The 25,345-nt window shown below is 42.0% G+C and overlaps 1 protein-coding gene across 8 annotated transcripts in view; it reads left to right on the plus strand.

Annotated features, from left to right (window-relative positions):
* Nucleotides 1-25,345, plus strand: part of AGL (amylo-alpha-1,6-glucosidase and 4-alpha-glucanotransferase) — a 204,577-nt gene that overhangs the window by 82,431 nt on the left and 96,801 nt on the right. For all 8 annotated transcript variants that reach the window (XM_073593290.1, XM_073593288.1, XM_073593289.1 and 5 more), the window contains 2 exons: nucleotides 20,888-21,098; nucleotides 24,857-25,023. In XM_073593290.1, coding sequence (XP_073449391.1) covers nucleotides 20,888-21,098; nucleotides 24,857-25,023 — 378 coding nt within the window. The remainder of the gene's footprint in view (nucleotides 1-20,887; nucleotides 21,099-24,856; nucleotides 25,024-25,345) is intronic.

Genomic DNA, 25,345 nt, shown 5'->3' on the forward strand with positions numbered 1-25,345 from the left:
TTCTGCATAGAAACCAATCAGCTTCCAGGTTTTATTGCCAAGCTGAGGATAGAAGGTGATTGGTTTCTGTGCAGAAGATTTTGCACTTTCCAGCTGTAGTAAATAAGCCCCTGTGTGTTCTCCAGGCCGGGACAGCCCCCTCCCCCTCCCAGATTACACAGGTCACAGGAAGCTGTGACAATGGGAAATGATTCTGTAGTGTTACAACTGTTTGTAGGTATCATGGCTTTCTGTGGCCTACATAACAGTTTGTATTCACGCCATTTACATGCTAAATTGCTAGGAATTTGTAGGACAATAGTGGACGTTCTCAGCTGTCCAACCGAATTAAGAAATTGTTTGTGCATCAGCCACAGTGAATAGATCACAACGAGGTTTTCTGCCTAATAACCGCGGGCTAATGTTACATAATCGCAGAGCTGTAATAGCTACAAAAAGAAATTGCAAAATTCTGAATTACAGTTAGTGTTTCCTTTTTGTTTGCAGAAGAGTCATTGTAGATATAAAATTTGTTGAATGCCGTTCTCTAACCTTTGATATGACTTGTGCAGGAAAAAGGCCAAAAGACAGTTACGGATTTGGCATTCCTTTATTTTATTATTTGTCTTTCAGTGATCAATTATTTTAAAACTGCCTGCCAGCAAATGGTAGTATACAAGGCTGCATCTGTTACCTGGTCCCAGCCCCCATCTGCTACCCACCCCCGGGCTTTGCTTGACATACATGTGTTAATTGGGCTTTAATCCAATGGCCAGCTCTGCTAGGTTTATGTAAATGGACAAGTTTACTATAGAATTAATCATACAAAAGCAGCTTACCTTAGTACTGTACAACCGCAGTTTTATACATATTGCGGGAAAAATATCAGCGTTGGCTAATGAGTGTTTGCCAGCATTAGAAATTCTCACTATCTTTTGAAGAGATTACTAACATGATTTGAAATATCTGCTTCCAATAAGTGAACATTGTTGCTTCACTAGAGAAAGTGAAGACACTTTATTTATCAATGTACCAATGTGGACTGATTTGGGGGAGTCCGAAGGTCACAGCAGGTCTGGGGAAGGCTGTGATATGATATCCGTATCAATTACAGGTTTCTTTCGTGAATGGTTAGTCTAATAGAGTCATGCCGCGTACACACGAGCGGACTTTCCGGCGGACTAGGTCTGATGGGATTAGTCCGGCGGACAATTCGATCGTGTGTGGGCTCCAGCAGACTTTTTTTTCCCTAAAAGTCTGATGGACCTAGAAATAAAACATGTTTCAGATCTGTCCGGTGGACTCGAGTCCGGTCAAAAAGTCCGCTCGTCTGTATGCTAGTCCGACGGACTAAAACCAACGCTAGGGCAGCTATTGGCTACTGGCTATGAACTTCCTTATTTTAGTCTGGTCGTACGTCATCACATACAAATCCGTCGGACTTTGGTGTGAGGCAAGTCCGTTCATTTGAAAGTCCGGCGGACCTACGCTGCAAAGTCCGTCGGAAAGACTGTCAGACCTAGTCCGTCGAAAAGTCCGCCCGTGTGCACGCGGCATTACCCATAGCAGTTTCTGTCTTGATAGGCATTGAAGCCTTTTTACTAAAGGGATTAAGCATCTTCATACAATAAATTGTGTGAATAATCACTTCAGTTATCAAATCATTAGCAGATTAGATAAGTAAACAGAAGTTTATGTTTTACATAATTGAAAATGTACACAATTTATTATGTGAAGAGTCTCAACTCTTGAGCAAAATTCAGCCAGTCCAGCAGGGACTAGTTCAATTTTAATCCATGTATGGGCAGGCTGGTTGTACTGAAGTCGATCTACTGAACGACTTCCAATCAACCAGCCTGTCTGATAAATTCTGCTCGATCAGTACCATTGGCTATAGCCTGCAGCGCTGATTAGTGTATTCTGAGAACGGGGAAGTCTTCCCGCCTTCAGAACACAATAGCTCAGTGGGAATGTTTCCCCCGTTCACATTTAATGTGTGGCTGGGCAATTTCTTGTCCAACCCATTGGTTGAACGAAAAAAAAAAAAAAAAATATGAGCTGCCTAAAGCAGCCCATAGATCACTTGATTTTCTTTCCTTCCAGCAGCAGTGAATGGGGGGAGGGAGCAGGGAGCCTTCCTGACCAGTAGAATACAATGATTACTGCTAGTAGTGGTAATAATCGCATGAAGAAAAATCCAACAAGATTGTTGTACCCAAGTTGATCGATGAATCAGCTTGCCCATACATGGATACAAATTTGGCCAGTCCCTGCTGAACTTGCCGAATTTCGATCCATAAATGTCCGGCTTTAGGTTTTGATTACACAACGTCCATTGAGAAGTGTTGCTCTGCATAGATCAACACAGGCTCAACCCCAGGGTACATAGAAAACGATTGTTTTCTATGTGCTCTCTTAACACTACAATACTGCTTTGTGATTGGTTGCAGTGTGTTGCGTAAAAATGCTGATATGCTGCATTGGTTTTGCACCTCATCTCACATTATGTCACTGTTCGTTGGCGCACCACAGTTCAGCTGCATTGCATAGAAATAAATGAAATATCATTTTGTTACATTTCAGTAAAGTAAAGAAATATATATAAGAAAGAAAAAAGGTAAACAATGTCCTATGTTGTAACAATGTAAGACACCGTCCCTCAATGCCACTACACAACAAACACAATCTGAAGCCGTTTTAGCATGCTGTTGGGTGTGAATGAGTCCTAAGTAAATCAGCCTCATTGTTTGGGATTTGCAGTCCTAGTGGTAGCACCGGCCCTGGTGGTAAGAACAAAATGCATCCAAAGAGAACAGGATTTAAGTGAACACACTCGGCCAAGTACACCGGCTTTTTAAGACTGAATAGTCAGGAGGAGTTACAGTTTGTCTCTTTAAATTATGTTTGAACCTCCTTGTAATCTGGCCATACACAATACAATTGGATTGTGCTAGCTCTGAAACTCTTTACAAAAGTCAATGGCAACACATGATGCATCTTGGGTGGTTCAGCAGGGACAGGCCGAGATTCAAACCATCTATGGGCAGGCTGAGTATTAAGGATGAGCTGCGGCATGTTCGCACACCCCACGTGCAGAGCCCGCTAGGAAGTCGGCGCTGCGCTAATCACAGGAATGGGACATTTCCCGATCTCTGAAGCCACGCATCGGAACAATGTCTCACTGCCTGTGATTAACGCAGCGCAGTGCCGATTTCCTGGCGGGCTCTGCACGTGGGGTGCGCGAACATGCCAGAGCTCATCCTTACTGAATATACCCAAGCTGATCCATCGATCAACTTGGGTACAACCAGCAGGTCAGATTTTTGGCATGCAATTATTGCCAGTAGCTATAGCTGCTAGCAATAACCACTGTGTTCTGCCGGCAGGGAGAGCTTCCCTCACCCCACCCCCTCTCCCCTGCTGGGAGAACACAATAGCTCCGCAGGATGGATTCTCCCATCAACACTAGCTGTGTTGATGGGGGAATTGAGCGTTTTTTTTCATTGCAGGAAAGAATATCACACCATCTACAGCCTGCCTTATTCATGCAGCGCTGTTCATTAAGGATGAGCTCAGGCGTGTTCGCAAACAGAGCCCGCCAGGAAGTGGGCACTGGGGAGCGCTAATCACAGGCAGTGAGACATTGTCCCAATGCGTGGCTGCAGAGATCGGGAAATGTCTCACTGCCTGTGATTAGCGCTCCGCAGTGCCCACTTCCTGGCGGGCTCTGTTTGCGAACACGCCTGAGCTCATCCTTACTGTTCATACATATGTTATGTTTTTTTTTTTTAGACATTTTCAAGGACCCCATTTAATGGGCTTGAATAGCAAATATGTCAATAGATAATCACTGTGCATGAAGGATTTTCAGTGGCTCAACTAGCCGTTCATCTATGGGCAGCCCGATTGTACCCAAGTCAATCCATTGATCTACTTGGATACAACCATAAAGTTGGATCATCGGCATGCAATTTTTGCCAGTAGCTATAGCCACTAGCAATAATCACTGTATTCTCCTAGCAGGGATGGCTCCATGCGACCCCCCCTCAGAAGAATACAATAGCTCCGCAGGATGGGGGAACGCGTGATTGCAGGAAATCATTTATGGCCTGCCTAATTCATGTCAATAGAAGAGCCAATGCACTCTCATAGTCAGGGCTTTTTTTTTCTCAGACAATAGGTGCAGAACTCCCCCTTTCCGAGTCACCCCTTTTCTCCGCCCCTACCCACCTCCCAGTACCGTCCCTTTTAGACAGTATAGAACCAAGTATCATTTTAAGTAATTTGCATGGAATTTGGTAATGATATCAAGAAAAGCAGTAAAATAGATCCCCCCTAACAACAATGGACCAACCACAACAAAATTTCCCCGCCAGCAAGAATAGACCCCAGCAGCATCAACAGATCTCCACACAGCCAGCATTAATAGTCTGTCTGGCTGCCATCAACAATAGACCCCTCCCCCAACAGTAGATCTCTTTCAGCGACAACTGACCTCCCTTGCAAAAATAGATCCCAGCAGTGAGCATTAATACCCTGCAGCACACCCCAGCACCCCTTGCCATTACATACAGTCAGTCCAAGAGGTGCTGGAACTGCGTTCCCGCTGAAAAAAGCCCTGCTCATAGTATGTCAGATTGCATCATTGTACTTGAATAGTACAAAGGGTGGACAGACTGTAACTTAGATAAGGGATAACCATTAACATTAAATGTATGCCTGGACACCAACAGTTATCATTTATTAATCCACTCCACTGGCTATATTTTCAATTGTTTAATTAAAGGGTTAGTTCACCTTTAACAAAAAACTGCCTATGCATGTAAATGGTGTTTGTAGATAAAAGAAAAACTATGCAGCTCTGACTAAAGTTGAGTGATGCCCATTCTATAAGTGTGGGTCATTTCCATACATCACAAAGCCTGACTGGAATGCACCCAGGACATTGCTAAGTGGGGCCTAATCATTACTACTTACCTCCACCATCACCGGAGGGAGATCTCAAACACTGAGCTCAGAGCTACTACATCAGGGTAGAGAAGGAGCTTGTCCTCACATGAATCAGATAGAGAGCCCTCCTGTGATAGAGGAAGTGATCGGGAACGACTAGGCCTCACTTAGAACCTTCCTGGGAGTATTCCAGGCTTTGGGATGTATGTAAATGGCCTACACCTATAGTAAGGGCATTATTCAACTCTAGTCGGAGCTGCACGGTTTGTTTTTATCCACAAACATCCTTTGTCTGCATAGGCAGTTTTTTTTTGTAAAGGTGATCGAACCCTTTAAGGGAGGGGGTAGAGGTGTTTACTATAGTTCCTTTTAGATTGTAAGCTTTCATTCGCTGGGCCCTCCCTCTGATCCCTATTGTATTGTAACTGTACTGTCTCCATCCTTTTTGTAAAGTGCTGAACAAACTGTTGACACTATACAGCATAAATCCTGTAGAAGACTAAACTTTGTGGATCACTATTTGTTCTAAATTGTTTATATAGTATAGATGATGCTTGCCTTTTGCCTTTTGCCTTTAGTTCTCTTTCAAAGCAGGTAGCAGCCATTGCTGCCTGCTATATATAACACCTATTTGATATTATGTGTAATATGCCCAGCTTTATCTGTTCTGGATCAGGCACACTTTTTTTTAGTAGTTTTTTTTTTTTAAAGGGTCAGGTAAGATGCTATATATCTATTATGTAATTCTTCTTTAATACTTTACTTCTTAGTATCATTTTAGTAGCAGATTGTGGATGAATTGAATGAGAATTGCAGTATTGAGGGCCCATTTATATCTACTCTATATTGCCAAAAGTATTGGGACGCCTGCCTTTACACACACATGACATTTAATGGCATCTCAGTCTTATGCTGGCCATACACTATACAGAAAATCGGCCGAACCCATTTTCGAAAAAAGAACGTTCGACCGTGACCGCAAACGATCGTGCCATCATATAATGACCGATAAATTGTTCAGTGGACATGAATAAATAATTTTTTGTTCGTTTTTTTACATATACCTAGTGCAGACAGTTCGGACGGGAAACACATTAACCTTGCAATTTATCGTACGTTCGGCAGAAATTTTCCAAACTTCCCGTTCGTTTTTTCCCCACAAAAACGTCACAAGCGATTATCGATTTGTGCCCATTAACTTGCCGAAAAACGAACGAAGTGTCTATACGAACGATTTTTCGGCCGATTTTTCGGCCGATTTTTCGTATAGTGTATGGCCAGCATTAGTCTGTAGGGTTCAATATAGAGTTGGCCCACCCTTTGCAGCTATAACAGCTTTAACTCTTCTGGGAAGGCTGTTCACAAGGTTTAGGAGTGTGTCTATGGGAATGTTTGACCATTCTTCTAGAAGCGCATTTGTGAGGTCACGCACTGATGTTGGATGAGAAGGCCTGACTCGCAGTCTCCGCTCTAATTCATCCAAAAGGTGTTCTATCAGGTTGAGGTCAGGACTCTGTCCAGGCCAGTCAAGTTCCTCCACCCCAAACTCACTCATCCAGACTATATTGTCAAAAGTATTGGGCCACCCCTCCAAGTCATTTGGTGGAGGGGGGATTATGATGTGGGGTTGTTTTTCAGGGGTTGGGCTTGGCCCCTTAGTTCCAGTGAAGGGAACTCTTAAGCTGTTTGCATTCCAATACATTTTGGACAATTTCATGCTCCCAACTTTGTGGGAACAGTTTGAGGATGACCCCTTCCTGTTCCAACATGATTTGCACAAAGCAAGGTCCATAAAAATGTGGATGAGCCAGTTTGGGGTGTAGGAACTTGACTGGCCTGCACCTCAACCCAATAGAACACCTTTGGGATGAATTAGAGAATTGGAGACTGTGAATCAGACCTTCTCATCCAACATCAGTGCCTAACCTCACAATAGAGGTTCTGGAAGAATGGTCAAACATTCCCATAGACACACTCCTAAACCTTGTAGACAGCCTTCCCAGAAGAGTTGAAGCCATTATATAAGGATGAGCTCAGGCGTGTTCACAACCCGTACATGCAGAGCCCGCCAGGAAGTTGGCACTGAACAGCGCTAATCACAGGCAGTGAGACATTTTCCTGATCAGTGGCGGCAGAGATCAAGAAATGTCTCACTGCCTGTGATTAGCGCTGTGCAGTGCCAACTTCCTGGCAGGATCTGCATGTACGGGTTGTGAACACGCCTGAGCTCATCCTTACTGTTATACCTGCAAAGAGTGGAGAAAATCAATATTGAACCCTACAGAATAAGACTGGGATGCCATTAAAGTTTATGTGCGTGTAAAGGCAGGCGTCCCAATACTTTCAACAATATAGTGTATTTGTGTGCATAGAGATGCATATTATTTTTGCCTTAGACAGATGTACTGTCAGATGTCAATGTGTGATTTCTTTGTGCATTAACATGTATGTTTTGATGTGCATTGGTGTGTTTTTTTCAATGCATTATTAAAGTTAGGGATTAGCAGTCATTAAAGCAGTTGTAAACCTAGGAAAAAAAACCTGGAAGACAAAGGCATAATGTGCTAGTATGCATCGCATACTAGCACATTATGAAATACTCACCTTAGAACGACCTTCAGAGCGCATGTGCCACGTACGTCAGAGGCTGGGTGGTTTAGAGTGAATATCTCCTAAACGGTGCTTGTTTAGGAGATATTCATTTTACCTACAGGCAAGGCTTACCTGTAGGTAAAAATCACAAAGTGGGGTTTACAACCGCTTTAACCAAGGTTTGTTAATACATGCTGGTAACACCTCAAAATGCACATTATATGCAATATGTTCTGCTGCCACTGATTTCTATGGGTCTACCAAGCATTAAATAGTAGACAAAAAGGAGTCATGTCATATTTTTCAAAACATACCACGCTGTAGCTCTGAAATGGGAATATACAATGTTTTTATTATAGAGAAGTTGGACACTTGTTGTAGTGTGTTGCAACACATGCGTTAAAACACAACAGTATAAATAGGCCTAATATTTATTAGTACACCACAATGTTTCTTTTTCATATTTAGTAACACATCAAGTGATCATTTTTTGCCAAGTGCTGGAAGTCATTTTGTAACCGTTATACGTATTAAACATATTCAACACATTATGAATATAAAGTATAATATACTTATATTAAAATTCTATGTAAATATACTGTATGTACAGTATATGCCCTTAGGGCCCTTTCACACTGGTCCATTGAAAAACACAGCATGTTGGTGCATTTTCTGGTTGCCTGGCCCCCAGCATGCACCTGTGAAACATGGACATGTGGCTCAAAAAAAGCTCACCAAAAACACAACCGTGGTGAATTTTTGATGTGTTTTTCTATTGATTTAAATGGGAGATGCGTTTTTGGTGTCCTGTTTAAACAGGGCACCAAAGATGCAGCATGCAGGACATTTTGAAAACACCGCACTGCAGTATTTGGTGTGAAGAGTCCCATAGGATTTAAAGGGAATATTTATTTATTTTATTGTGTTTTTCTTGCACTTTTAGTAGGGCAAAAACGCATCCGTGTGAAAGGGCCCTTGTTGTGACACAATTGATACACTGTAGAGAAGTATTCAGTTTAGTCCCATACACTCCTACAATCGTACTCAAGATACAATTTGATTGTGATTGACTTACTAAAATTGGAGAGTGCAAAATCTGGTGCAGCTGTGGATAGAAACCAATCAGCTTCCAGGTTTTATTGTCAAAGCTTAAGGTTGGGTTCACACTGGTACGACACGACAGTCGTATGACTGTGGATCCGACTTTGACCTGCGACTTCAATGAACGGGGATCCGACTTTAATCCCGACAATGCAGGAACTTAGTGTCTGGTATGAATCTTTAAGGGGAACTCCATGCCAAATAAAAAAAAACAAAAAACGACATGGGTTCCCCCTCCAAGAGCTTCACTTCACTCTCCTGTCATGCGAATTGGATGCAGGAAATTATGAGTCCAATTAGAAATCCATTGCTGTAGTGTAGAACAGGCCATATTCTAAGATAAGGACAATCAACAAATAGTCCGTTGCCACATCATCCCTTTAATCCAGGACACATATTATTTACACAGGTTCTGTGGCTGATTAAGGTGGTAATTAAACTCACTTGGTGCCTTATCTGCATTAAATTAGCCTCAGAACCTGTGTAATTAGTATGTGTCCTGGATTAAGGCTCCATTCACACTAGCACGTTTTTTGAATGCATTTTGCATTTTGCAGAAATGCATGGGAATTTTTTAACATGGGTTCCTATGGAACATGTTCACATCAATGCCTTTTTGTACCTCTGCATTTTTGGAAAGGGTCAGGGACTTTTTTTCATGCAAAATGCAGCGTTTTGCATGTAATAGAATTCAATAGACCAGCTCCAAAACGCAAGTGCACCGATTTTGCAGCGTTTTTGATGCGTTTTTGGCGTTTTTTTTTTTTTAATTTTTTTTTAGACTGTATACAGTCTAAAAAAAAACTGTAAAAAAAAAAAACGCAAAATGCGGCAAAAACGCTGCTCAAAAACGTGGCAAGCATGACAAAAAAAACTCCAAAAACGCTCAAAAGCAACATGCATAGGTGTGAATCGAGCCTAAAGGGATGAGGTGGTAACCACCTGTTTTTAACACATTGCATGGTGTTGATGTGCATTTCTTTTATTCTCAGCAGGAGCCAAAAAGGATTTTTTTGTTTTTTGTTTATCGGGCAGTGCAGTGTGTTGTGAAGTGTTGCAGTGTGTTGTGAAGTGTTGCAGTGTGTTGTGAAGTGTTGCAGTGTGTTGTGAAGTGTTGCAGTGTGTTGTAAAGTGTTGCAGTGTGTTGTGAAGTGTTGCAGTGTGTTGTGAAGTGTTGCAGTGTGTTGTGAAGTGTTGCAGTGTGTTGTGAAGTGTTGCAGTGTGTTGTGAAGTGTTGCAGTGTGTTGTAAAGTGTTGCAGTGTGTTGTGAAGTGTTGCAGTGTGTTGTGCTGCATTATAATGCTTCTAGTTTCATTTTTACTCAGCCTGTTGGAAATAATGTTTGCAATGGGTCTTCATTGAGCAACGCAACCCAACACAGGTTTTGTGATCGGGCCCAAAGGCTGGATTCACACCTATGCATTTTTAGTGCTTTTTGCATTTTGCAGATTACAGTCCATATACCATGGTTTCCTATGGAACACGTTCTGTAGTGCAAATCTGCAAAAGGCAAAAAGCACTAAAAATGCATAGGTGTGAATACAGACTTAAAGTTATAATTGCAGTGTTTACCTTTTAAGTAGAACTATAGACAAAACCTTATTTGTTTACTTTGGATAGAGTAAGGGAACCCTAAAACCCTATAACCCCATGTCGTTTTTTTTTTTTTTTCTTGCTATCTGTGCCCCATTGCTGAGATTTGCCTCTACTTCCTGTCCCATAGCTGAACAGGAAGTGAGAGGAAATACTTGCAAATTCAGGGAATTCCTTGGCGCCCCCAGGTCACCAGAACTAGTGTCCCCATTGGAAGATTTCCCCTCTATTACTTTTCTGGGGACACCCAAAATTTGAGATTTTCTTTTACTTTCACTGATGAAAGTAAACCGGACAAATAGAGAGGGTGAATCAGGGGCACAGATGGCAATAAAAACGGATAAGTACTCTAACCCCTCTTAACTCAAAAAACTAAACTAAAAAAAAAAATGCCTTTAGTTATACTTTAATGGTAAACCCTGCCCATACTTTTGCATTTTCTTTGCTCTTCTGATATTCCATTCAGCCGCTGGGAGGGAAGAATGACTGCCCTATGTAAGCTTGCACAAGCTTGCTTCTCTCCACCCACATGTGCCAGCCCAAGGCCAATCACTGAGCTTTAGTGCTGTCACATGAAGTCACATGTTCCTCCATACCCAAAAGTATCAGGAATTTTCTTTGGTTCCTGTGGCTGAACAAAGCATTGAAGGAAAAGAGAGTACATCAAGGTCCAGCCTGAGAAGAAACCGTAAAGCACAACTATTGTGTTCTCTTTGTATTGCTTCCTTTATGTGAAATCCTGGTTGTCCTGTCGTTCCCTCTGCTTTCCTATTAAAAACTGACCACACTAAGCAGGAGAACACATCGCAGTCAGTTCTCTAGCTATGCTGGGAACACGCCCCTGCTGCACATCCATTCACTGGGAAGATCAGTGTGCTGTTGCTTCTCTTCCTCCCAGCTCTTATGCAGCTGAGAACAGAGGGAATGTGATCACGTATTAAAAAAGGGGGAAAAAGGTATTCATTTTTTTTATATCTATACAAAAATGTTTGGCCTTTTATTTCAGTTTGAGGCTGGGTTCACATCTCCGACAGATGCGGCTTGCAGCAGGGGTCCGGTGCATCCCTGTTCTCCATTTCAGGGACTAATCAGGGCCGAATTTTTGTCTGAATTCAACCCTCAAACGGAGCCAAAGACACACAGGACCTCTGTGCAATCTGCTCCGGAGCCGCACCGGAGATATGTGAACAATCTCCTGTCATGCGAATTGGATGGGGGGAAACCCACATTCAATTCACACTAGTGTGAACCCACCTTAAACGGAATGGGTTGTTTTACAAGGTGCTCGTTTATAATCACTTTAAGCTGTGACAATAAACACTGGAAACTGGTTTCTATGCAGAGCTACACCTGATTTTGCACTCTCCAGCTTTAGTAAATCTCCTCCCTTGCTGCTTTGGTAAAGAAGGCTATATCAGTCGATGATCTGTATAATACTACAGTATCTCACAAAAGTGAGTACACCCCTCACATTTTTGTAAATATTTTATTAAATCTTTTCATGTGACAACACTGAAGAAATGACACTTTGTTACAATGTAAAGTAGTGAGTGTACACCTTGTATAACAGTGTAAATTTGCTGTCCCCTCAAAATAACTCAACACACAGCCATTAATGTCTAAATCTCTGGCAACAAAAGTGAGTACGCCTCTAAGTGAAAATGTCCAGATTTGACCCAAAGTGTTAATATTTTGTGTGGCCACCATTATTTTCTAACACTGCCTTAACCCTCTTGGGCATGGAGTTCACCAGAGCTTCACAGGTTACCACTGGAGTCCTCTTCCACTCCTCCATGACATCACAGAGCTGGCAGATGTTAGAGACCTTGTACTCCTCCACCTTCCATTTCAAGATGACCCACAGATGCTCAATAGGTTTTAGGTCTGGAGACATGCTTGGCCAGTCCATCACCTTTACCCTCAACTTCTTTAGCAAGGTAGCGGTCATCTCGGAGGTGTGTTTGGGGTAGTTATGGTGGTATACTACCCTGCGGCCCAGTCTCCGAAGGGAGGGGTTGATGCTCTGCTTCAGTATGTCACAGTACATGTTGGCATTCATGGTTCCCTCAAAGAACTGTAGCTCCCCTGTGCCGGCAGCACTTATGCAGCCCCAGACCATGACAATCCCACCACCATGCTTGACTGTAGGCAAGACACATTTATCTTTGTACTCCTCACCTGGTTGTCACCACACACGCTTGACACCATCTGAACCAAATAAGTTTATCTTGGTCTCATCAGACCACAGAACTTGGTTCCAGTAATCCATGTCCTTAGTCTGCTTGTCTTCAGCAAACTGTTTGCGGGCTTTCTTTTGCACCATCTTTAGAAGAGGCTTCCTTCTAGAATGACAGCCATGCAGAGCAATTTGATGCAGTGTGTGGCGTATGGTCTGAGCACTGATGGGCTGAGCCCCCCCACACCTTCAACCTTTGCAGCAATGCTGGTAGCACTCGTATGTCTATTTTACAAAGACAATCTCTGGATATGATGCTGAGTAGGTGCACTCAACTTCTTTGGTCGACCATGGCGAGGCCTATTCTGAGTGGAAGCTATCCTGTTAAACCGCTGTATGGTCTTGGCCACCATGCTGCAGCTCAGTTTCAGGGTCTTTGCAATCTTCTTATAGCCTAGGCCATCTTTATGTAGAGCAACAATTCTTTTTTTCAGATCCTTGGAGAGTTCTTTGCCATGAGTTGCCATGTTTAACTTCCAGTGACCAGTATGAGGGAGTGAGAGTGATAACACCAAATTTAACACACCGGCTCCCCATTCACACCTGAGACTTTGGAACACTAACGAGTCACATGACACTGGGGAGGAAAATGTCTAATTGGGCCCAATTTGGACATTTTCACTTAGGGATGTACTCACTTTTGTTGCCAGTGGTTTAGACATTAATGGCTGTGTGTTGAGTTATTTTGAGGGGACAGCATATTTACACTGTTATACAAGCTGTACACTCACTACTTTACATTGTAGCAAAGTGTCATTTCTTCAGTGTTGTCACATGAAAAGATTTAATAAAATATTTACAAAAATGTGAGGGGTGTACTCACTTTTGTAAGATACTGTATATGAAGTTGGCCATAGCCAGCAAGCTGAATGAAACTAAAAAAACGAATAGTATCCTCCTTGCACACAAACAAGGTGAATGGAGGAATCTCCCCTGATAGGAGAAACACACAGCAGCATATTTTACAAATGTATTTAGTGCCTCACTTGCCTCATGATTGCAAAGGAAATGGATCATTATTCAAATAATCGGAAAAAAGAAGCAGGTAGGAGAGCCCAGTTATGTAACCTGACTACCCTCTCCTTTCATCACGGACTTCTCTATGTACTATTGGGCCTAATGCACACAGGACGTTTTTATTTTTTGTTTTTGTTTTTTAACTCTCCTAAAGCTTTTACAAGCTTTTAGGAGCATTTACAAGCTTGTGGGCATTAATTAATTTCATAAATAATTTATTCTGGCCATTGAAATGAATTAATGCTCAAGCACTAGCTTTTAGGCACGTTTAGGTGCATTTAGCAGCTTTTAGCAGCTTCTAGCAGCGTCAAGCATTTTTTTTTGCCCAATCTCTGATGCTCCTGGCATTGGGTATTTTTTTCCTGCCTCTAAATGCTACTGCCACTAAATGCTGCTAAAAGCCTATGTGTGCATGGGCACATAGGCTAACCTGGAGGGGCGTTTAGGGGCAGGAAAAAAAAGTCAGATGCCCCTAAGAGCAGCTGTAAAAATGTCCAGTGAGCAGAGAGAATTGCATGACACACTGCAGGATCCATTTAATGGGCTACACTTTATAAATGGGATGGAAATTGCAGTCAGCAGAGTGGAGTAACTTTGCAGCATCCAGCGGCTTTTATTATGTGCGCCATTATAGGGCAAGGGGTGGCAATCTGCCCTTCTCAGCTTTTCTCAGTCTTTAAAAGTACTACTGTACAAACAAGGGAGAAAATTGGTAAACTGCTGAATCAAGGAATGTTTGTATGTCTGTAGGCCTTTCCTAGTGTCCTTTAACCAGACCTGCTTAGGGGAAGAATTTATTGTCTAGGACAGTGTTTTTTAACCCTTTTAACATGGAGGAACCCTTAAAATAACTTTACGGTCTCAGGGAACCCCTGAGACCAAATGTAAGGGCAATGCACATCAAAAACAAGCAAAATATTTCCCAACACACTTACCAGCCAACCTGCAAAGCAAACAAATTGACCCATCTAAAGTTTATGTTAAAAACAGATTTTTTTTTCGCACACATTTGCAAATATATGCTTAAGCCGCAGTGCCCACATCAAGGCTCCTCTGTATATACTGCGGTCCTAACTCTAAATTTCCAGAGCCTCCATAGTAGGAGCACATATAAGAATAGATAGATTAAGGGTAGGTGTGTCTGGAGGGAGCCCACCCCTCACTAAAGACACAGGGACGCATGTGATGCCCAGCAAAAGCACAATGGAGGTGAAGGCATCTAGTGCGTCCCTGCACCCAATTCAACCAGCTGTACACAAAAGTGGCAACCACCCCAACCTATAACTGGCCTTTGCAGTAAGGTGCACATGTAAAGATAATGCACATCATAAACAAAGGATTTCCAAACACACTTACCGGCCAACCTGCAAAGCAACCAAATTGACCCATCTAAAAGTTTACGTTAAAAACAGAGGTTTTTTTTTTTTTTACACACATTTGCAAATATATGCTTAAGCCGCAGTGCCCACGTCAAGGATCCTCTGTATATACTGCGGTCCTAACTCTACATTTCCAGAGCCTCCATAGTAGGAGCACATATAGAAATAGATAGATTAAGGGCAGGTGTGCCTGGAGGGAGCCCACCCCTCCTTATAGACACAGGAACACACGTGATACCCAGCAAAAGCACAATGGCGGTAAAGGCATCCAGTGCGTCCCCCGCATTCATATCAACCAGCTGTGCAAAAAAGTGGCAACCACCCTAACCTATAACTGGCCTTTACAGCAAGGTGTACCTCTTAATTATTATTGTGGTTACAGTTTACAGTACATTAGTGTGATGATTCAAGAGAAGAATGCTTCTTATTTTTTTTTTGGTAAGTCAGAAACTCCCTCCCCCACCTTGTCTTAGGCAGGCTGGCTCAGCAGAAAGCGGCCGAGATTCGAACCGCGTATGGGCAGGCTGAATATACCAAGTTGATCGATCAACTTGGGTACAACTAGCCTGATGGATTTTACTTGCGATTGTTGCTAGCTGCTATAATAGCCACTTGCAATAATCACTGTCTTCTCCCAGTTGAGACGGCTTCCCCCACCCCCCTGCCGGGAGAAGACAATGGCTCGGCAGGAGGGATTCCCGCATCAACACTGTCTGTGTTAATCGGGGAATCGAGCAAATTTCTTTCCTGCAACCCGTGGTTGTAGGAAAGAGATTTGCACTGTGTATGGCCAACCTAAGGAACGCTAATTAGGGTACCCTGGCTAAGAAAGGCTTGTCTAGGATATGTTTTGCCTAAAAAATTATTACGGTATTTTCTAAGAGACAAATTGGCATTTGCATAAGTCCTACCCTCTCTATAGACACTTATGTGCTAGTTTGCCTTATGGGAACATAGTTCATTGGAATGCTTATTTTGCATCTGAATCATGCATTGACCACTGGCCACCATTGATTGTTTGTAATCACCTTACTTACAACATACTGTGCCAGCTTGTAGGTATTTGTGACACCTTGGCTGCCAAGATTCTATACTTTGTCCAACTTCCGGAGTCTAGTGAGAACTACATCTAATGACGATAACTTGCCAGTGCCTTACTGAATGGTACCAATGATTCAAATCCTGCATCTTCATTCTTCCTCTACCTGAATACGTTTTGCCTTTTGTTAATGTGCAAATTTAGGGTGAAAATTTTATAGAATGTAAAACTATTTGTATTTTCTGTACCTTCTGGGCAGTGCTACAGATTGCTATATTTAATTTTAAAACATATTTAGGGGCATACATTGTTTGATTGCTTAATCTAGTTATATTTCTAAGCGACAGATGTCTTACAATATTACATTGTTGTATGACGTTCACGTGTCCTGTGTGACTAAAGTAATATATGAAGCATGGAGTTTGCCTGACCTTATGTAAGGCTTTTTACGTTGCCGACAACTCCTGAATGGTGAAAGGCCAAGCTAATTTAAGACAAATATTCCTGGTGTCATCGCCCTCAGAAACAGGACACCAATGGCATATATCCTTGCAGGACAAGCTAATATTAGCAGACAGTGCAGTGAGCAGGCTGGAATGGGGCCCGGAGGTGACCTTTCAGTGTCATCTACTTATCCTACAATAAAGTGAAAGTCATTTGCTGTCCAGTTGTGCTTTTAGGATAGGAGAAATCTTAAACATTTTTTACAGATATATATATACATATATATATATAATTTTTTTTTTTTAATTATTTGGGAGACTCATCAGGTGAGGATTACTTGAAAAGTGCCCATTAAACACACATAGGGCAAAATAAATATTGAACACTTCACCATTTTTCTAGGTAAATATATTTCTAACGGTGCTATTGACATGAAATTTTCACCACATGTCGGTAACAACCCATGTAATTCATAAATACAAAGATACCAAAACAAATAATTTAATAAATTAAGTTATGTGTACTAAAATTAAATGTCACGGGAAAAAAGTATTGAACATGCTAACTGAAATGTATTTAATACTTGGTACAAAATCCTTTGTTGGTAATGACAGCTTAAGACGCCTCCTGTATGGAGAAACTAGTCGCATGCATTGCTCAGGTGTGATTTTGGCCCATTCTTCCACACTTCCACATAGTCTTCAAATTTTGAAGGTTCCATGGGCCTCTTCTATGAACTCTGATCTTTAGTTCTTTCCATAGATTTTCTATTGGATTCAAGTCAGGTGATTGCTTGGCCATTCTAGCAGCTTTATTTTCTTTGAAACCATTTGAGAGTTTCCTTGGCTTTGTGTTTGGGATCATTGTCTTGCTGAACTGTCCACCCTCGTTTCATCTTCATCATCCTGGTAGATGGCAGCAGATTTTTATCAAGTCTCGGTAGATTTTTCCATTCATCCTTCCTTCAATGCCATGAAGTTTGCCAGTACCGTATGCTGAAAAACAGCCTCACACCATGATGTTCCCACCGCCAAACTTCACTGTTGGTATTGGGGTGATGTACAGTGCCATTTCACTTCCAAACATGGCGTGTATTATGGCATCCAAAGAGTTCAATTTTGGTCTCATCTGACCAGTCTATATTCTCCCAGTATTTTGCAGGCTTGTCTAAATTTTAAAACTTTAAACGAGCTTTAACATGCTCTTTCTTCAGCAAAGGAGTCTTGTGTGGTGAGTGTGCATACAGGCCATGGTGGTTGAGTGCATTACCTATTGATTTCTTTGAAACAATTGTACCTGCTAATTCCAGGTCTTTCTGAAGCTCCCCACAAGTGGTCCTTGGCTCTTCGACAGCTCTTCTGATAATTCTTTTCACTCCTCTGTCAGAAATCTTGCGAGGAGTATCTGTTCGTGGCCGGTTTGATGTTCTTTCCACTTGTGGATTATGGCCCAAACAGCGTTCACTGGAACATTCAGAAGTTTTGAAATACTTCTGTAACTAACGCCATCACTATGTTTTGCAACAATAAGGTTGCTCTTTGATTTTCCCCATCATGAGATGTTTCTTGTGTGACGCCTTGGTAATGAAACGCCTATTTATAGGCCATCAGTTGAGACTGAACCAGCTTATAATAATTTGCACTGACAAGGGGCAGAATTGATTACTAATTATTGATAGATTTCAGCAGGTGTCTTGGCTTTCCATGCCTTTTTGCACCTCCGTTTCCTCATGTGATTAATACTTTTTCCCTGTGTCATTCCATTTTATTACACATAACTTCATTTCTGAACTTATTTGTTTTCATTTCTTTGTATGTATGGATTGCATGGGTTGTCACCGACATGTGGTGAAATTTTTATGTCAATAGCACCTTTAGAAATATATTTACCTAGAAAAATGGTGATGTGTTCAATACTTATTTTACCCGCTATATAAGCCCCCTTTCACATGATTGATCCTCCTGTCCGTTTTTTCATGCAGATCCAATCGGGCCACCCATTGACTTCTATGGGAAGGCGGATGTCAGCGGATATCCGATCTGACAAGATCCGCTCACAACAGACGGATGGCGATACGTTCCCCATCCGTCCAGTGGGAACAGATGAAACGGACAGGCGGTCCATATTCATCCGATCTTCCCATAGAGGACAGGGGGGCTCTGACAGGTCCATCTCTGGACTGTTATCCGCCTGCTCAGCGGGGATCAACGGAGCGATCCCCGCTAAGCTGGCGGAGTCTGTCAAAACGGATCCGCCCCATGTAAAGGGGCCTAAGAAGAAAATAAATACTCACCTCTTTGTACTAATGAGGGTTGCTCCGTTAAAAAAAATACTGTCTGAAGTTTTCAGAAATTATTTCTGGGAGCGTTGATCTCTTGGTCAGTCCACAGCACGCAATGATTCATCCCACCGACCACTACGATACTACAGTACACAGTGGGGGACCAGGCGATCGACACTCCGAAAAGGGCTGATTTCTGAAGAAGACTTTAGCCAATGTTTTCTCTTCAACTGAGTGACGTTCGGTAATGCCAGGTGCAAAGAAGATTTCTGTTTACTATCTTCTTCACAGGCACACGTGTTATGGGCAATTCTAGTTTGGCGGCAGGGTCACTTTAATTTAAGGGAGGGTAGTCCTGAAGCATGTGCTGCGTAACCTTCTCTCTGCTTGTTGTTACATTACCTTACATTAGGCTTTATATGTGTGAATGACAGCCAGGAACATGCTGGGAATACCTCTTCTGCTTCACAAGGTTCCCAAGTTGGGTATACAATGTGTGATTTACTTAATAAAGTAAATAAGCTAAACTCCAGGCAAACCTCCAAATACATAATTTAAAATACATATAAGGAAGCTGATTTACCTGACAAAGGATTTGTATTTGTATCTACCCAGTCTTGACGTTTACCCAATCTTGCCAGACACCACTGCAGTTAAAGCTGAATTCCAAGTATGGCTATTTTTGCATAGTTACACGTTACTATGCATACACCATACATGGCTGATTCACTTGGAGGTTGGAAATCACTATAGTAGGCACTGTTACTACAGTGATTGCCAACGGCTCCCGAGTCCTGTGCCAAGCGGCTGCCTTGCTGTTGAGTGAACACAGCAGGTTGCTCGGCACAGGCGCCTTTCAAAGAACACTTTGCACCATTTCAGTATTGGCAAAGCGTTCTCTGATTGGACAGGCTAAAGATTGTGATGTTACTGCTTTACCTCATCTAATCAGAGGAGGCTTAACATAGGACCAGGACACAAGTGGCAATCGCTGTAGTAGAGGTGCCTACTACAGTGATTTCCAGCTTCCACGAGGATCAGCTAGTATGGCACATGCAAACTTGCATAGGTCTAAGCTGAACCAATCTAACTATGCAAAAGTAGCCATACCTGGAACCCAGATTTAAGCACCACAGCTATGTGACAGTCCTACCCCCAGCTGTAATTGAACAGGAAAGCATGAACAAACTGATGAGTTCACCTCTCTTCTGTCTCCTCCTGTAAGCATGTTCCTTGTGAGCACATGTGAATGCAGGACACCTGATTGGTTACATTTGCTGTCTCTTCTTCCAGTCTGCTGCTGTGTAGGGGTTACAAGAGGGTTAAAGTGATTTCATACATTAACGTAAAAAATGTTCCAGTGGAAGTATTGCCCTCTATACTTACCTGAGTCCTCTCTCGATCCACTGCTGTGCTCGTCTGCAGCCACGCTGGCCTCTCTCTCCTCACAGGACAGAGAATCAGCAGTGGACGCTTTTGGCTCCTTCTGCTGTCAATCAAATCCTGTGAGCAGAGAGAGGGGGGTGGGGTCAAGCTGCACTATATGTGTCTATAGAGAAGTGGCTTCCTAGGTGTTACACTGAGAATGGGAGGAGCCTGGAGCTCCGGCGGAGGACCCCATAGAGGCGGTTCAGGGCCAATACCCATGCACAGATCAGGTATGACATTCATTATAAAAAAAAAATGAAGCTTTACAAATGCTTTAAATTAAGTTAAATTCAGATTTATTGCACTAGTTGAATTTAAAAATACATTTAATTAAATTATTGTAAAATTATTATACAACTAAGATTTTTTATCTCTGCCTGGAGTTCAGCTTTAACTTGCCCTTTTATGTCATTTATACAATACAGAATGCAATAATAAATATGTGAAGTTGTTTCAACTTGTTTTACTGGTACTAAGAATCTGGTTAAATCTCAATGATAAGTGTCCTATTCTTGACAAATTTTGAGCGTATTTTACTTAATACAGTGATTTCCTATGATGGCCAGCTCCATAATGTGGTATTTTTTCTGATTGAGGTATTTCAGAAAAAAATACTGCATTATGGCTACATAGGAATTCACTATATTAAGCAAAATATGGTTGCTATTTGTCAAGGATTGGCGAATGCTTCTCACATTCGTCAATTTGTTGTATAAATAGACCCCATATTGTTCAGTATGAAAGGCTAGCTGTAACACTATTGTTCTGTACATTCATGATTCAGTCAGGGTTAGCTTTGCTGTGTCTCATATAAGGTCAGTAAGCGTTACCGTCTTTTCTTATTCTAGGCTTTGAGCTACAATTTAGATTGGGTCCAACTCTGCAAGGGAAGAATGTCGCAGTATATACTAATTATCCACCACCCAATGGCACCTACGACCGGAAGACTTTCCATCCATTACAGTGGCACAACCCACATGGCCGGGAAGAAGATTCAGACAAGTACTGCAAACTAGATCTCCAAATCGCTGGCTCATTTCAGTATCGCTTTGATCACGAGTAAGTGACAGAAAGTTAGACTGTAAATTTTTTTTTAGTTCTTCCCTTCCACTTCTGAAGTTACATAATTTTTTTTTTTTTTTATTATTTAAATCCAAACTATAAGAAGTTTTATAAAGGTGACTTGTTTAAAATGTATTATTAGAGTTTAATCAGCCGAACAAATCTTTGTTGGTCACTCCCTTTATTCATTTCATATCTCATCGTCTCAGTCACCATGCGAATAAATATTTACTGAACAGTTTTTATCAAACACTCTTTGCATGCTGAAATTACTTATATTTCATACACAATCTCTTACGTTTGATAATTCCCAGGGAACTAAAGTGAAATTTCATCCAAAATGTTTAATTTCAGGATTGGCAACCTCACAGTGCCTTGCAAAAGTATTCACCCCTCTTGGCTTTTTGTCTATTTTGTTACATTACAGCCTTTAGTTCAATGTTTTTTTAACTGAATTATATGTGATGGATCTGAACACAATAGTCTAAGTTGGTGAAGTAAAATTAGAAAAATCTATACATAAAACTATTTTCCAGAAATAAAAAAATAATTGGCATGTGCATATGTATTCACCCCCTTTGTTATGAAGCCCATAAAAAGCTCTGGTGCAACCAATTACCTTCAGAAGTCACATAATTAGTGAAATGATGTCCACCTGTGTGCAATCTAAGTGTCACATGATCTGTCATTACATATACACACCTTTTTGAAAGGCCTCAGAGGCTGCAACACCTAAGCAAGAGGCACCACTAACCAAACACTGCCATGAAGACCAAGGAACTCTCCAAACAAGTAAGGGACAATATTGTTGAGAAGTACAAGTCAGGGTTAGGTTATAAAAAAATATCCAAATCTTTGATGATCCCTAGGAGCACCTTCAAATCTATCATAATCAAATGGAAAGAACATGGCACAACAGCAAACCTGCCAAGAGACGGCCGCACACCAAAACTCACGGACCGGGCAAGGAGGGCATTAATCAGAGAGGCAGCACATAGACCTAAGGTAACCCTGGAGGAGCTGCAGAGTTCCACAGCAGAGACTGGAGTATCTGTACATAGGACGACAATAAGCCGTACGTTCCATAGAGTTGGGCTTTATGGCAGAGTGGCCAGAAGAAAGCCATTACTTTCAGCAAAAAATAAAATGGCACGTTTTGAGTTTGCGAAAAGGCATGTGGGAGACCCCCAAAATGTATGGAGGAAGGTGCTGTGGTCTGATGAGACTAAAATTTAACTTTTTGGCCATCAAAGAAAATGCTGTGTCTGGCGAAAACCCAACACATCACATCAACCAAAGAACACCATTTCCACAGTAAAACATGGTGGTGGCAGCATCATGCTGTGGGGATGTTTTTCAGCAGTCAGGACTGGGAAACTGGTCAGAGTTGAGGGAAAGATGGATGGTGCTAAATACAGGGATATTCTTGAGCAAAACCTGTACCACTCTGTGTGTGATTTGAGGCTAGGACGGAGGTTCACCTTCCAGCAGGACAATGACCCCAAACACACTACTAAAGCAACACTTGAGTGGTTTAAGGGGAAACATGTAAATGTGTTGGAATGGACTAGTCAAAGCCCAGACCTCAATCCAATAGAAAATCTGTGGTCAGACTTAAAGATTGCTGTTGACAAGCGCAAACCATCCAACTTGAAGGAGCTGGAGCAGTTTTGCAAGGAGGAATGGGCAAAAATCCCAGTGGTAAGATGTGGTAAGATGAGACTAATCCAAAGCGACTTGGATCTGTTATAGCCACAAAAGTTGGCTCTACAAAGTATTGACTTTAGGGAGGTGACTAGTTATACACATGGACTTTTTCTGTTATTTTTTCCTATTTGTTGTTTGCTTCACCATAATAAAAAAAAAAATCATTGTGGGCATGTTCTGTAAATTAAATGATCCTCAAACAATCCATGTTAATTCCAGGTTGTGAGGCAACAAAACACGAATAATGCCAAGGGGGTGAATACTTTTGCTAAGCACTGTATTTTCCTGCTGTGTTTGCGTTCAGTAGATTTCCTTTCACTTCCTGGTGTAGCAGGAAATGTCTATGATATTTCCAATGTTCAGCATTTAACAACTTCAGCTCTGGAAGGATTTAGCCACTTCCTGACCAGGCCATTTTTTGTGATACGGCATGGCGTCGATTTAACTGACAATTGTGCGGCCGTGCAACGTTGTACCCAACAACATTTATGTCCTTTTTTCCCACAAATAGAGCTTTCTTTTGGTGGCATTTGATCACCTCTGCGGTTTTTATTTTTTGCACTATAAACAAAAAAAGAGCGACAATTTTGAAAAAAAAAAAAAAACATTTTTAGCTTTCTGTTATAAAACATTTTCCAAAAAAATTTAAAAAGACAAATTTATTCATCAGTTTAGGCCAATATGTATTTTACTACATATTTTTGGTTGAAAAAATCCCAATAAGCGTATATTGATTGGTTTGCGCAAAATAGGGGATAGATTTATGGCATTTTTTAAAATTGTATTTTTTTACTAGTAATGGCGGCAATCAGTGATTTTTAGCGGGACTGCAACATTGCGGCAGACAGCTCGGACACCTAACTCACATTTTTTACACTTTTTGGGAATCCGTGACATATTACAGTAATCAGTGCTAAAAATAATCACTGTTATTGTACTAATTACACTGGCAGGGAAGGGGTTAACATCAGGGTCCATCAAGGGGTTAAATGTGTTCCCTGCAGGTATTTTCTAACTGTATGGGGGACTGTGTGCCTGGGGAAACACACGGATCCATCTTCCTGCATAGCAGAAAGACCAGATCTGTGTGATCTCCCCTGTCAGAACTGAGATTTACCTTGTTTACACAGGCAGATCTTCGTTCTGTCACTGTGGGGAACCATTGCGGGTGGCCGGCGGACATTGAGTCCGCCGGACCCGCTGATTGGCTCCCCCGCTGGCCAATGGGAGCGCGCGCAACCACAAAAGCGAGTTCCCAAGCCGATGTACACCTATGGCGATTTATGGGATCTTGTCGCAGTACAATGATGGCGGCTGGCCAGCAAATGGTTAAAGAAGACCTATCATCAGAAGAAAAAAAAGCTTGATAAATCCCCCAGGGGATCTTGTGCACATAGATTTTAAAGTGTTACTAAACCCAGAACCTGCATTCACTATATCTGGTCTCCCATAGTACACAGAACATGGAAATGCAATCAGATCCTCAGAGAGTTCTTTGCCATGAGGTGCCATGTTGAACTTCCAGTGACCAGTATGAGAGAGTGAGAGCGATAACACCCAATTTAACACACCTGCTCCCCATTCACACCTGAGACCTTGTAACACTAATGAGTCACATGACACCGGGGAGGGAAAATGGCTAATTGGGCCCAATTTGGGTGTACTCACTTATGTTGCCAGGGGTTTAGACATTAAGAGCACTTTCACACTGGGGCGGGTGTTGGCGGTAAAGCGCGGCTATTTTTAGCGGTGCTTTACCGTCATTTTTGCGGCGCTTTTCGGCCACTAGCAGGGCGCTTTTAACCCCCCGCTAATGCCCGAAAAAGGGTTCCCCTCTGAGCAAACAGACTCCCAATGGAGCCCGCCCCGTGTGGAAGGGGCCTAATTGAACAAGCTGAAGTTAGAAACTACCATGCACAGCTGCACCAGATTTTGCACTCTCCAGTTTTAGTAAATCAGCCCCATTAGGTCACTGTATATTATATTGTGTCTGTTGACTGATTCTTGTAAAACGATTAACCATATAATGTGTGCTGTCTCTCTTGCAGTGGACAGAAGAGTGGGGAAGGTTACATTGTAGTGGATCCAGTTTTGAGAATTGGAGCTGATAGCCGCATTCTCCCTTTGGATTGTATCACCCTTCAGACTTTTCTTGCAAAATGCCTGGGGCCATTTGATGAATGGGAAGACAGGTTGAAAGTTGCCAAGGAGTCAGGTATTACAGTTCTGCTGATCAACAAGCCATTGTCTTGTTTTCCCAGTGACAGAAAGACTGTTTCTGCTTTGAAGACAATGGCTCTATTATTCCTTTTACTGGTTTGTCAGTCAGGGGTGGCAAAGGGGCAGTGGCACCAAGAGACCTTGCTGTGAAAGGACTGTGCCACCTACATGCCTATAGGACCTCGCTGCCACTCTGTAGGTATGATGTTCGAAGGCCCTCAAGGCTAGTTTTTTTTAGCTGTGCTGAAAAAAAAATGCATGAAATTACATGGATTACAATGCATTAAAGACAAAATGGAGATGCTGGCTGCAGTACA

Source organism: Aquarana catesbeiana, linkage group LG07, assembly GCF_042186555.1.
Source record: "Aquarana catesbeiana isolate 2022-GZ linkage group LG07, ASM4218655v1, whole genome shotgun sequence".
Classification (NCBI taxonomy): Eukaryota; Metazoa; Chordata; class Amphibia; order Anura; family Ranidae; genus Aquarana; species Aquarana catesbeiana.